Source organism: Dermacentor variabilis, chromosome 11, assembly GCF_050947875.1.
Source record: "Dermacentor variabilis isolate Ectoservices chromosome 11, ASM5094787v1, whole genome shotgun sequence".
In the NCBI taxonomy this organism is placed as follows: Eukaryota; Metazoa; Arthropoda; class Arachnida; order Ixodida; family Ixodidae; genus Dermacentor; species Dermacentor variabilis.
This window is the reverse complement of record NC_134578.1, coordinates 12925952-12940265: the sequence shown is the minus strand read 5'-3', so window position 1 is coordinate 12940265 and position 14314 is coordinate 12925952. Positions and strand designations below refer to the sequence as shown.

General features: G+C 45.9%; 1 protein-coding gene across 3 annotated transcripts in view; it reads right to left on the bottom strand.

Annotated features, from left to right (window-relative positions):
- Positions 1–14314, bottom strand: part of LOC142564520 (uncharacterized) — a 48920-nt gene that overhangs the window by 2872 nt on the left and 31734 nt on the right. For all 3 annotated transcript variants that reach the window (XR_012824584.1, XR_012824585.1, XM_075675535.1), the window contains exon 2: positions 59–132. Coding sequence is in view for 1 of the 3 variants with exons in the window: in XM_075675535.1 (XP_075531650.1) it covers positions 59–132 (74 nt within the window). In the remaining 2 variants the exon portion in view is untranslated. The remainder of the gene's footprint in view (positions 1–58; positions 133–14314) is intronic.

The following is a 14314-nucleotide window of genomic DNA, read 5'->3' as shown; positions in this document are numbered from 1 at the left end:
CCAAGGAGAATGTGTTCAACTGGCCCGCACTCAAGTACTGCTGCTGGTGTTAACTTACCATTTTTTGCAAAGAAGGCGTGTAAATTTCTCACCGTGTACCCTGGCGTCGAACCGAAAACATAAGTGCCGGCTCTGAAAAAAGAAACCGTTGATTCACTGTTATAGTTGCGGATATCGGTCCATCACCAAAATTACGTAGCCTTCACAAATTCATGTGCCTGCATATACACAAAGACTTTCGGACGCAGCGGACGATGTCAGCATGATTTATAGAGAGTGTTAGCGCATAGCGAAAAGTGACATTTAAACACAAGCAGTTTATGGAACATTATGGAACACCCGCCGCGGTGGCGTAGCGGCTATGGTGTTGCGCTGCTTAGCACGAGGTCGTGGGGGCGAGATGCAAGATTGCCAAGATTTCAATGGGGGCGAGATGCAAAAACGGCGGTGTCTTGTGCATTGGGGGCCCTTTAAAGATCCCTTGGTGGTCAAAATGAACCCGGAGCCCCCACTACGGCCTGCCTCATGATCAAATCGCGTTGCCGTTGGCACGCAAAACCCCACAATTTAATTAACTATGCGTCACTTGATGTCTAAGCTGAAGTTATGGAAACATTATCGCTAAGAAAGCTTAGGCAGACAGGACACCATCTAGTGCGAAGCTGTCCGAGCCAATAGAATCCACAAGCATCCTTCCTGCCGCTTCTATGTCGACTTGTCTCGACAGTTCTAGCGTATTCAGAATCACCAAGCCATCTCCGAAACATGGCGCGCTAGCCGTTCACGTTTCATGTGAATCATGTAAGTTCAATGGAAGGAAAAGGTAACGAATGCAATAGTTATTGGAGATCAAAAGTATCGAGAACGCACTGAAGAGAGAGCTACGTGTGCTGCCATGTTGGACAACACAATATCTTAGATTACGTAAATAGTACGTTCGTTAGGGTCACCATATAAAGCATAGAGCTCCAAGGTATAATAATATCACGAGAGCGTGGATCGAATTGATGATCAGTGCCGTCTCAAGAATCACACTTGACAAAATAGCGACGATACGCGCGTATTCGCGCACCGAAAGGGCGCCTACCGCAACCTCTTTTATATTAGGGTGGTTGCTTGAGCTAGTTGGTAATCCATGATCAAAAATAACGTACAGCGCGAAAGACAAGGACTGCGAAGACGACATACACAGCGCTGACTTCCAACAACATCTTTTATATGCCTCGTACGCACTGGCGTAGCCAGGGAGGGGGGAGGGATTGAGGGGTCGAACCCTCTCCTCAATTTGCGCGAAAGTCACCGGCGGCACAGTTTTAGTCTCTGACATGGCTTTAGGCAACATCCCCGGCCCACGAGATGCAAGTATGGACGCTCTATTCTCTATGGAAGAGTTAGAAGCTGCTAAGGCGCTCTGCAGGTGTTCGTCTTCACCAGGGCCCGATGGCATAACATATACTGCTTTGCGCCACCTAGGTCGAGAAGCACGAAGAGAACTCCTCAGCCTTTTCAATAGTTCATCGCAAGATGGTGTCGTCCCACAGCAATGGAAACGCAGTCGCTTGGTACCGCTTCTAAAAGCAGGAAAGTCGCCGCTCGAACTGGCCTCGTATCGGCCTATAGCTCTTGCTAGCTGCGTCGGGAAGCTCATGGAACGTATGATCCTGATGCGTCTCGAATGGTACCTTGAACACCACAAAATTTACCTTTAGTCTATGGCGGGATTTCGACGCGGTCGTTCATCGATTGACAGTGTCAGCTACGTGCTGTTAAAGAATTTCCGAGGCCCACGTCTCTAAAAGACTTGCACAGATTCGTTGGTCTCTGATTGTGCTTCCGCCGCTTCATTCGAAATTTCGCTTCGATTATGGCACCACTGACAGAGTTCGTCGGGGAGACCCCAATCTTTTCGCGTGGTCCCCTGCTTGTGATGATGCCTTTGCGACGCTTCGTTGCCTGCTCACAAAACCACCGATACTGCACCATTTCGATTAAACTACTCTCACGGAAATCCATACGGATGCTAGCGGTATCGGACTTGGCGCTGCGCTCGCCCAGTGAAAGCCCGGCTACCAAGAATATGTTGTTGCTTACACGAGCCGCACTCTCACGAAAGCTGATGTGAATTATTCAATCACCGAAAAAGAGTGTCTAGCGATCATATGGGCCATATCAAAATTTCGTCCATACCTGTAAGGCCGGTCCGTCGATGTTACCGATCACCACGCACTTTGCTGGTTGTCGTCTCTCAAAGATCTCGGCGGCCGCCTAGCCAGGCGTGAGGCTCCAAGAGTACGACATCCGGGTTGTCTACCGCTCAGGCAAGAAGCACGCCGATGTCGATGCTCTTTCGTGCTCACCTATCCACGCCGACATTGTCAGTGTCTCCGTCCTAGACGACCCATTTCCTCCGTTAGCTTCTGTCGACATGGCTTTAGAGCAGCGCAAGGACTCCTGGATTTCACCTTTGATAGATTACCTCTCTGATAAGCCTGCACGCCCGCCATCGCGAGCGCTACGCCGACAAGCTTCGCATTTCGTCATCCGCGACGGAATCGTCTATCGCCGCAGCTGCAGTTCCAACGGCCGCAAATGGCTTCTAGTGATACACTTGCATCTCCGCGCTGACGTATGCGCCGCTTTTCATGCCGATCTTCAGTGTGCACACGCTGGTATCTTCAAGACCTGCGCCAAACTACGTCCTAGGTTTTATTGGTGCGGTATGTACACCTTCGTGCAAAATTACATTCGCTGTTGCGCAGAATGTCAACGCCGCAAGCCTGATTCCTGGCGCTCTTCTGGGTCAATGCAACCTTTGCCGTGCCATTCGCGACTCTTTGGCCGGGTCGGGATAGACCTATACGGGTCTCTACCATACAGAGCTGCTGGCAATCGCTGGGTCATAGTGGCTATAGACCACCTCACGAGGTATGGAGAAACGGCCGCTCTGCCAGCCGCGATGGCTCGTGACGGTGCCTCCTTCCTGCTTCAATGCTTCGTTCTACGTCACGGCGCTCCCCGCGAACTCCTGAGCGACCGAAGCCGCATCTTTCTCGCCGATGTCATTCAAGAAATTCTCACTGAATGCCGCATTATTCATCGCTGTACCAACACATAGCACCCGCAAACAAACGGCTTGACCGAGTGCTTTAACCAAACTCTTAGCGATATGCTTTCGATGTATCGCGCCTCCAACCACACGAACTGGGACCTGGTCCTTACCTATGTCACGTTCCCGTACAATACGGCCCCCCAGGCAACAACGGGTTTTTCTCCCTTCTTTCTACTATATGGTCGACAACCGTCATCTCCCGTTATCACTAATCTTCCTTACCATCCTGACTTGTCAGAGGGTACATCGGTTTCCGAAGCCGTCCGGCATGCAGAAGAATGTCGACTACTAGCACGCTCACTTACAATGCAAGAACAAGCGCTACAGAAATTTCATCATGACGACCACCAGCTTTCGCCTGACGCTCACGTTTGGTTGTGGTTGCCTCCTACTTCGGCACCGGGTGTCTCCTCCAAGTTTGTCTCCAGATACCATGGACCCTATCGGGTCCTACAGAAAACTTCTCCGGTAAACTAAGTCATCGAACCTCTGACACCCCCTACGGACTTACAACGCAAGAACAAGCGCTACAGAAATTTCGTCATGACGACGGGCGCCCCCACCGCCAGTTTTTGCCTGACGCTCTCGTTTGGTTGTGCTTGCGTTTTACTTCGGCACCAGATGTCTCCTCCAAGTTTGCCTCCAGATACCATGGACCCTACCGGGTCATACAGCAATCTTCTCTGGTAAACTACGTCATCGAACCTCTGACGCCCCCTACGGCTCTGGCGAGATTAGCGAGCTTTTCTACTTGGTGTTTGGTTTTGAGGTCAAGGAGGAGGTCCCCACTTGACATCTTTGAAGCCTTGTATTGCTTTCAATTTTTTTCCACGAGACATTTCGCCGCTGGGAATGCAGATAGTTTTCTCATTGGCATGGATCTTTCACTGTGCGTCACATGGTAGCGTGGGAATGTTTCTACGGTGCTTCTTACGGTGAAATAAAAAAATGCTTCGGTGCGCCCTCTTTTGTAACGACGATCTGAAAAATGGGGAAATGCATTTGCCATGACATTCTTGGAATGACGTACAGGCACCGCAGAAATGGAGCTCCAAAGCGCACGACGAAAGCGTCCACCTGGAACTAACAAACGTTCACGCTGGAACTCATGAGCCCATAACACAACCATCACGTTCAGAGAAAGCGCGCGAACTCAGCGCGTGAGAGCGCGGAGCGCACCAACCCAGCAACCTTTAGGCCTTCCGAGCTTACAGAGAAGGGCAAGAACCAATAAGACGGCGGAGTTAAGTCATGTGACCGACTACGCGCAAATCAGTGCAATGCGTGCGCGTGGATGCTCTGCTCTGTTCTACGGCAGGGGCTGCAACGTTGGAGAGGTTACCGTAATCGGCTTTCTCGACATGTTCGGAGAGCGTAGGAGCGTAGGACACGATTGATTCGGTGGTAATGCGCAGCTGTTCCGGCACTCTGCTTATCGCTTTGTGACGCTTTCTCCGGATATGATGGTGCAGATTCAGTCGTTTGTTGCAACTTCTCCATTTATCGTCTGCATTGGAAGTTTGATTCTGAGTGCAGCAGTTTCACATTGCTGGCTGACATGCCTTTTCGGAAGAGCGCGCGCTGAAGGCAGCCGTGGAAGAGACTTTGCATTCAGCGATATGATCACATTGTACGTGTTGGATTGTGTGTGTTGGTCCTGCTAATGGCCGGTATGGGACATCCTGTTGCAATCGTACTTCGGAAATCCATAGGATTAAAGTTTTCGGATTTTGTTTAGACCCCAGAGGTTCGATCGTGTGGATGTCCGAAGGATGTCTTAAATGTGAAATACCGAAATTAATGTCCACATATTATCCACTGGACGTCCTGACCGTGACTTGGACGTTCGGATCTAATCGGCATGTCCAGATGATTTTAGTGGTCCAATGGGAACGGGTCTCATCAGCCAATCAGAAAAGCCAACCAGGAGCCCTTGCCTGCCTCTGATCGCTCTCCGCGTGACGTTTACAGAGTGGAAGATAAAGCTTGGTAGTGTGCTGCCGGCGAGCCTTATTCATTTCTCTGGAACACGCAGGCAGCTCTGGTTGCCGTTGGCAAACACGTGCACTTGCATTTGCTGCAGTGCACGGAATTAGCGAAACCTAGAGTAGCTTTAAGAGGTGCATGCCCCTGACAGCCCCGCCGCGAGCATTGCGATGATGATTGTTATGATGATGATGACGAAAAAACTTTAATGTTCTGAGCAAACGAAGTATTCGCCCGAGGCAGGCGGCCTTCTTATTACAGAAGGCCGTGGACCGTGGTTTACTGGAACATTCTTCTTGTGTGCCAAAAGGCGTGATGTGTCTTTATACGGACGGAATCCTAGTTGATATCAATCGTGTAACTGCGTCAGCTTTTCTGAAACCTCCATATTGTTTTGACATGCTTGGGTTAGCCATGCCAGCTAGTGGTTTTTTTTAGTCGGCTGCCGAAAACATATCATCGCGAATAAGAATAAATTCTTTTGTATTCAAATGCGAGAGCACCGGACTGCGACGACGAGCTGTGACTCTGTGCGAAATAAGCGCGAAGTCCAGCAGCAAGGTAAATATGATTGTCTCTTTGAATAACGAAAGAGAAAAAGAACTAGGCCAGAACTTAGCCCAGCCAACTCGATAAGTAGGCATACTAGCGTCTCCGGAGCTGCGCTAACAGGCGCACGCGGTGACCTTGCGCACTCTCATTTATCAAAGTGACATTTATATTGCTCATACCTCTTACAAACTTATGATTTCGTGCATACTGTAGCCCGGCTAGCAAAAAAGCGATAGAAGGCTACTGCTGCACCGATTCGCTAGGACAAAATTAACCTTCTATACATGCGCGAAAAATTTTTCCACTACATTTAGAGGGCGAAAATTGGTCTTATATAATGTCCGGTGAATACTACTAGCCCAAGAAGTTGTAGGTTAGGCCAGACATAGGTTAGAAAAATCCTGTCTTGAAAGAGGGTTCTGAAAGACTGCTGGCGCCTTTTAAATATAGCGACAGAATTCTTCTATAATGTCGATTTTCCGTTTGGTTTATTTGCCCTGCTTATGTACATGAGCGGGAGCAGGAACTAAATGCTGTGCAGCCTGACAAAGGCGTCTGCTCCTAACGCAGTCCGACACGCAGTTCGAAGAAAAGAAGCATGCAATAATCGCATGGTGATAAATATCATGAAGCAAATATACTAAAAGATACAGTTTGATATACTACTATACACACTATACACAATATTATAGATGTATATACACAAACTATCGTACTAAGTATAAAAAATAGTACAGTAAACACAACAATCACAATAAGAAACTAGAAAAACAGAAAATACATGCAATTACACAAACTCACTATTATGATGTGTCAAAGCAGGTTTGAAAACATCATTTTTATGAACAACACTAGTATCACTGATGTAGTTTAGGCGATTTAACAATGCAGGTAATTTGATACTGTACACTTTGTTTACCGAAGTTAGTCCTTAATTCTGGCTGTTTTTTGTATTTCTGGCGTGTTCAGCAATGTGTATGTTCCGGTGTGGTTTGGAGACACTCGGACGCATTTCGTTTAATCCATTGCATAAGTTTAAAGTGGTACATTTGGTTAGCCTTGAACATAGAAGTTATTTTTGACAATTTGTCTTGTATTTAGGCCACTAATACTATTTTGCATGGTAAATGGCCATGTTGGGTTTTTGATCGAGGCTAGCATGAAATTTTTTTTTCCAAGTGCAAGTGCTTTATTTTTCTTCTCATAATCATGGTTATACAGATATCTGGACCGATAGCCAGGGACGGTTAGTTTGCGGTCAAGTGATAAATTATAAAAGACAGGTCAAGCGCAGCTTTCAACAGCAGAGTATTCTGGAACACGTCATGAGTTATACAGACAAGAAACATTCTGAAAATACTCCTACATAATTAATTAAGGTAAGTTACAGATTCTGGTTATTAAGCAAAAAGAATTTGCTACACTGCTTGAAATTACGTGCGAGTTTAACTTCTAAGGGTAAAATATTCCAGATTTTTGTGCCACTGAATTCAGTTACCCTTCCGCCCTATACATTGTAACACTTTGGTAAGTTGAAGTTACCTTTTAAAGCATGTCTAGTACTGCGAGTTGGAAATCAAAAGACGTTCCGAGGAACAAGAAAGTTAGTGCATAAAATATTATTAACTTAAATTGAGACCTTGTGATTACATAGTGCATTAACGGATAACACATGTTGTTTTTGGCAAACATCATTAAATGCATCTGGGTTTTGATCGCGTGGCAGTGGGCTCACATAGGGTACTTGAAGTCGCCAGTGAAAGTAGGGAATGTTGTGGCGAAAGTGGACGAGGCTGAGTCCATCGTAGAGCGGTGGGTGATTTTTGGGATCCAGCTACTATCGCCCTTGTATCCTGGTTATTTACATGTCTGGTTAATTCCATGCTTTTTATCTATTTTCACAAAGCCATAAAAATACGTAAATACCATCGATGATTGTCAATGCAAGCAAATAGATTGAGCGAGCGAGCGAACAAATAAGAGAACGAACGAACGATCGAATGAACAAATGAACGAACGTTTTTCTTTTTTGCCGACTCTGACCAACAAAACATCGACCAACCACGAAAACAGGCGAACGAGGCCAGGAAAGCTATTCAGAATTATAAATTAGCTCTACGGCCATGCAAAAATGTTAAAGGATAACTGTGCATCCATCTCTTTTTGCTAATTTACCATACAGCACAACGGAACTTCCAAGTAGCAGAGGGCGCATAAAGGAAAGAAACCAAGAACGTTCTTTGCACATATATGATATAGATATCTCTTTTCTTACTTTAAAGCTGTTTAAATAGAAGAACCAAGGCGAAATTTGTAGCGCGCCCAATAGGCAAGGACGCAAAGAAGGTGGACACACGAGCGCTTACTCACAAGTGTGTTTATTTTTATAAAGAGACGGAACATAAAAGCACCAGCTAACTGCACTGAGCACGTGCTAAACGAGTCATCAATGTTTATAAAAATACCAGACTACAAAGGTTCAAGCAGTATTTAAGAATACAAATTATTTGTCAGTGATAGCAGCCGATGGTTGACAGATGTATTTTCCAGCACAACTTGTTATATAGAACGCTTCCGTAATTTCACGCATTAGTTCATTTTTACCTGAAAACAAAACATCAATGTCAGAAAATATCGGTTCACAATGACATAGGTTACAATGGTTAGACAAGTGCGACAGAAGAACCAAATTATGCGGATCCCACGCACTTTGGGCATCGATGTAAGCGAAGGTTTCTGTGCGGTTTGCGTTGATTGAGGATATTTCACAGTGATGTTGACTGCAAATCTTTAATTTCTTCATCGTTGAGTGCAACGGAAGAGTAGTGAGCCGATGTTAAATGTTACCTTGCGTGTACCACAGCTGTTTGTGTGGTAAACAGAACACAGAGGGATACATCTTCGCTTGAGGCGTTGTGGGCCCTTGTTCATAACTTCTGAGAGGGATGAGCATTGTTATTGCCTCACATGGCGCATCGCATCCGTAGTGTCACCTAGACTCTCCCGTGATTTACTGCGGCTTTGCGTTTGCACGCCCTGCGTCAGTTGTCCGCTTGACAAATTTCATCATCATCATCATCATCATCATCATCATCATCATCATCATCATCATCATCATCATCAGCCTGGTTATGCCCACTGCAGGGCAAAGGCCTCTCCCATACTTCTCCAACAACCCCGGTCATGTACTAATTGTGGCCATGCCTTGCCTGCAAACTTCTTAATCTCATCCGCCCACCTAACTTTCTGCCGCCCCCTGCTACGCTTACCTTCCCTTGGGATCCAGTCCGTAACCCTTAATGACCATCGGTTATCTTCCCTCCTCATTACATGTCCTGCCCATGCCCATTTCTTTTTCTTGATTTCAACTAAGATGTCATTAACTCGGGTCTATTCCCTCACCCAATCTGCTCTTTTCTTATCCCTTAACGTTACACCTATCATTCTTCTTTCCATAGCTCGTTGCGTCGTCCTCAATTTGAGTAGGACCCTTTTCGTAAGCCTCCAGGTTTCTGCCCCGTATGTGAGTACTGGTAAGACACAGCTATTATATACTTTTCTCTTGAGGGATAATGGCAACCTGCTGTTCATGATCTGAGAATGCCTGCCAAACGCACCCCAGCCTATTCTTATTCTTCTGATTATTTCCGTCTCATGATCTGGATCCGCCGTCACTACCTGCCCTAAGTAGATGCATTCCCTTACGACTTCCAGTGCCTCGCTGCCTATTGTAAATTGCTGTTCTCTTCCGACAAATTTGCATCACGTTTATTTTTCAGAATTAGCAGAAACGTACAGTACCGTACCTTCAGTTTGCCCTTAACCGCTGTCGTGTCTATAATAGCAGCATTTCCTTGCTTTCATCATGTCACCTTTTATACGTTCTGCCCTTCCCCCTTTATGGGAACTGCGAGCGAACAGTGGCAAGGCTGTTGTTCACTCGTTTCGCGACTACGTCGATTCTACCTCTTCTCGGCCTCTTCTTTTTGCCCCCTCTCTACTATTCTATGTACCTCTCCTCAGGACTTGCACGTTACTAAAAGGGTAAACTCTGCAGTTTCCGCAATACCTTTGCGGTGCGTCACGGATAACTACAGCTGTCAAGAGGCTAATGTGACGACGCTCAGGGAGCATCAGGAGGCATTGTGCACATCATGCTACGCGATGGTAAGGTCGAAATGGGTTTCTCGTGTCGCCTTTTCTCTCTGCCACGTTCCTGCCTGTATATACAAGCTCTGAACCACCTCCCGACGTGGCGTGCAAGGCAACAGCAGCAGCAGTGGAAAAATCAAAGAGAAAGACAAATAAATCCTCGCTTTAAAGGCTCTAGGTATACTTGCATCACATGCACGTATTTATAAAATTTCTTCAGTTGAACACCTCCAATCTAGCAACGGCACGAAGTTTATTTGAACTGGTGCATTTGAAGATTTTTGCACATACGTATAGGAATTTAGCTATGTATTTCACTGCCATAGATTGTTGATGAATTAGCTGCTGGCGCTAACACACGATGTGAACAAAGGAACTGGTTCAAGAAACATATCTGCGGAGTTCACGCAGAACGGTGTTCCTGCTCAGCGGTCATTTGCGATAAGAAAAAACACGACTCAGTGGGACAAAGATTCATCGCGAACCGCTTCGCACAACATAAAATTTTGTCGCGACGACAAAACTACGACAATGGAATCACTACGACAAAATGACGGTGATGGAGCGAACGCGACATGACAAAAACCGCATGACGACAGCGCAGCGATGATAATGACATGACAAAGATAGGGCACTTACCCAGTGCTCCAAGTCGGCGTCAAATATTTTCTTCGAACAGAGGTGCTAAATACTTTTCTTGTGGTCGTGAAACTTCCCCGAAAATTTAATATGGTACAGAATGTAGCAGCAGAGGCGCTGGCGTGCGTGAGTAGATGGTGAACAATCTGCCGCGCCCGTTGGCCTGGCTGCGTGATCATGCAAATCTTTCAGAGGAAAGGCGCCTATCCCACATTTATTTCAGCATGTTTGTAGCTTGAAAATGCAGCGGTAACTCTTGGCAAAGTAATTTATTCTGCAATGCGTTTGTGCTTAAATTATACATGACACCGTTTTATGAATGGCGTCGCCCCTCTCCTTTTTCCGTGGTTGCCTTTCTTGCAGAAACTGTTTCGTTCGGCTATCTCTACTTGGACTTTGTCTAGTCAGTTAGTTAGTTGGATAAGTCAGTTCTACTTGGTTAGCTAGTTCAGTGTGTTAGTTATTAGTGGATTAGTGAGTAAGTTAATTATAATTACTAAGCTATTATAGTTAGGTAAATTATTAGTGACTATCTTTATTTCAGTTACATAGCTTACTTATTCAGTTGGTTAGTGTTGTTAGTTTGAATAATAAAGGGATAATGAGACATCCACCCAATCGTAGCAGTTGCTACGAAGGAAACCCACACGGGTTCCTCGAAAGAAAAGCCTCACAGCTGAAGAAAAATTCGTCCTGGTCCAGAACTCGAACCCGGGACCACCGTCTTTCCGGGGCAGCCGCTCTATCATCTGAGCTAACCAGGCGGCTAACAGATGGCAGGGCGAAATCGAACTTGTCAAAAACTCGAAGCAAAGGCAAGAGTTTGACTGAATAGTTCTACGAAAACAAGGTGGAGGTGCAAGGTGCAAGCGACGATATGCGCACCCTTATCCTCGTTTTTCTTTAGTTTTTGCGCTTGTTCCCTTAAACGGTGATTCAGGGAACGTGCAAAAAAACTAAAGAAAAAGGAGGATGAGGGCGCACATATGGTGCTTCATGTTACCGCGTGTGGTTGTGACGCTCGATTTTCTGAAACTACTATTCTGGGAAGGAGCGGCAACGCCTCTTCTATAGGCTTGCACTTGAGGCCTTCTTTATCAAGAAGAATAGAGATAGGTGTACAAGTGAGCCTTCTATCTCATTACTAGATGCCGAATTTGACTTCTTGCGCAACTGCCTTTAATGTGCGTGTGCCTGTTCTCTTTTGCTTGGTATGCTTATGTGTGACAAGAGGATATACATGTAATATCCTTCCACTAAACAGTTCTGAGTAGCGCTTGTCTTTGTCCACCTTTTTTGTCTCTGTGTTTTTATCGCTCTAAGTTATTGCTTCAATCATGTCGGCCTAAACGTTAGGTGAAAATTCCATGACGAGACGTGCTGAAGTGAGATAAGTTTGAATGTGCAGGCGGATTGAATAACCGAAACGCAATGCCACGGCTAAAGATTAACGAAAGGCTTGCTTGAAGGCTTGCCACGGAATACCATGGCTAAAGCCTTCCGACAACGACGGTATCTGCAAAGTCTCCTTTGGTGTCCGAGTGTCCGAGCAGCACAGAGCTGAAGCTATAAAATTTGTACGTTGGTCACCCAGTGCCGCAACAAACCTTAGAATTTAAAGGAACTAAAAATTCTTTGCCATATTCTGACACACGAGCTGCCAGGCATCGCAATAAAAGAAAGCTGTGGCCTACTTTTCAAGTAAAACGCACATTGAAAGTTCGACGGCTCTGACAGTGGCTCCCAGAGGCTGTTAGCAACGAAAAAGTACAGGATACAAAGAAGCGCCGTATATTTGTTCAGCCTTACGAGACGTTCAAACAGTAACCGCCGCACTGCTTTCTAAAGCAGTGTACCGCGTGTTTCAGCGAATACTTAAGGCTAACATAAAACGCGGAGTAATGAAGAATAGAACATAATGCATTTACCAACACATTTCTCGCTGCGGCAGGTGTTAGAATATTATTGAATATTATTAATTATTCACGCCTAGCTTACGTCATGTACACAGAAAAATTGCTGTCGAACTCATCTCACCATGACTGTCGACCGTAATGTAAATAGCAATCAAGCAATTTAGCGACAGATTACGTTTCTGAAGTCTCGCTTATTTAACATGCTTACTGGTAATTATTAGACTTTTTTTGTTTCGCCTGTATGCCACATAGACCTATATCGTTCCACTTTGCTAAGGAACGCGCCTGTCAAGGTCGACCACGAGTATGGAAGCATGACGACGACTGTACGACGGCGATGCAATGACGATGGAGCGACGTAGCAGGCATGATGATGATCGAATGGCAAAGGCGTATAACGACGACTACATGCCGACAATGAAAGGTCGTTCTTCGAACTACGATGATGGTATACTACGACAACTTGAAGACGACGGCATAAGGACAGTGAGATGACGACTTATGACGACGGTGGCGTGACGACAGCGGTATGACGACAAACCGGATCAAGGAGAGAGGATGACGACGATGGCATCACCAACAAGGCAGAACGGTGTCGATATGACAACAAATGCGTGATAGCATGTGTGTGACGACGTCGCAATGAGGACGACGGCATGACAGTGACGGCATAATCCCGATGGAACGACGACAGCATGGATGCAGGTAGAATAACGAACAAGGGAGAATTTCAATGAATCAACGAAGGTGGTACGATGACGACAAGACAACAGTGAAATGACGATATTCAAGTGATGACAATGCTCCAAGGACAACGTGGCGACGATGGCATGACAAGAGCCGGATGTCGAAATTACAATGATGACGATGTAACGACGGCGGCAGCATCCTGACGAAGACAGTTTGACGAGGATGCAGTGACGGATGGTTGCACGACTACGGTAGGACAATGGAATGACTACGAGTGTACGACGACGATGGTGTGGTGAAGACAGCATGGCGAGGGTCATATGACGAATTTAGAGTGACAACGATGACACGACCACGACGGCTTTACGACGACGGTCTGACAATGGAGGCATGATAGCGGCTGTCTTACTGTCACGGCACGACAAAGGGCAGTCTAATTACAATTCAATGACGACAGTATGATCAGAGTACAATGACGAAGAAAGATTGACGTCGATGGAACAAGGCAGGCGGTATGACGACTACTTCATGACAACAATAGCATTACGTTACTCAGGTGATGACAATGATAAAATACAAAATAGACCGCTGAGCATCAAGTTCACCTAGGTTTCAACTTTTCAGCGCATGCGCAAATCCGAAAGCCTTGCACGCAGAAGCTACGCGGATTATAGTATATGTGGCATGAAAAGCAACCCGCCATGTTGGCTAAGGGTCAATGACATTAAACTACTAAGCACGAGGTCGCGGGTGCAATTTCCAACCGCGGCAGCCGCACTTAAATCGGGGCAAAATGCCATAAAAGCTCATGTATTTAGATTTAAGTGCACGTTAAATAACCCGAGGTAGTCGAAATTATAGTGATGTCCCCAACTACGGAGTGCCTCATAATGAGATCATGGTTCTAGTAGGTAAAACCCCAGAATTTGTTTCTTTTGCTCTATGGAAACCTAATGCATTGTCAAATGCTGCCGAAATACTTTGCGCAATTACAAGCATGTAGCGTCCACCTTTTTGCCAAACAAAGTTGTGTGGGAGTGTGATTACAGCGAATTTGTAACATATCCTGCCCCATTTTGATATTATTGCACCAAAATGCAAAACGTTAAAAGGAGCGTGTATTCTAAAGTAACAGGAAACTCGCGCACAGCCACGCAATTTCGGATTCTTTCAGTTTCCTCTTGTGCTTTCATCGCGCGTTACCCTTGCAGACGGTCTGAAAACCTCAACATTACTTGCTAAGCGTGCAATAGATCCCTCGCAATGGCAT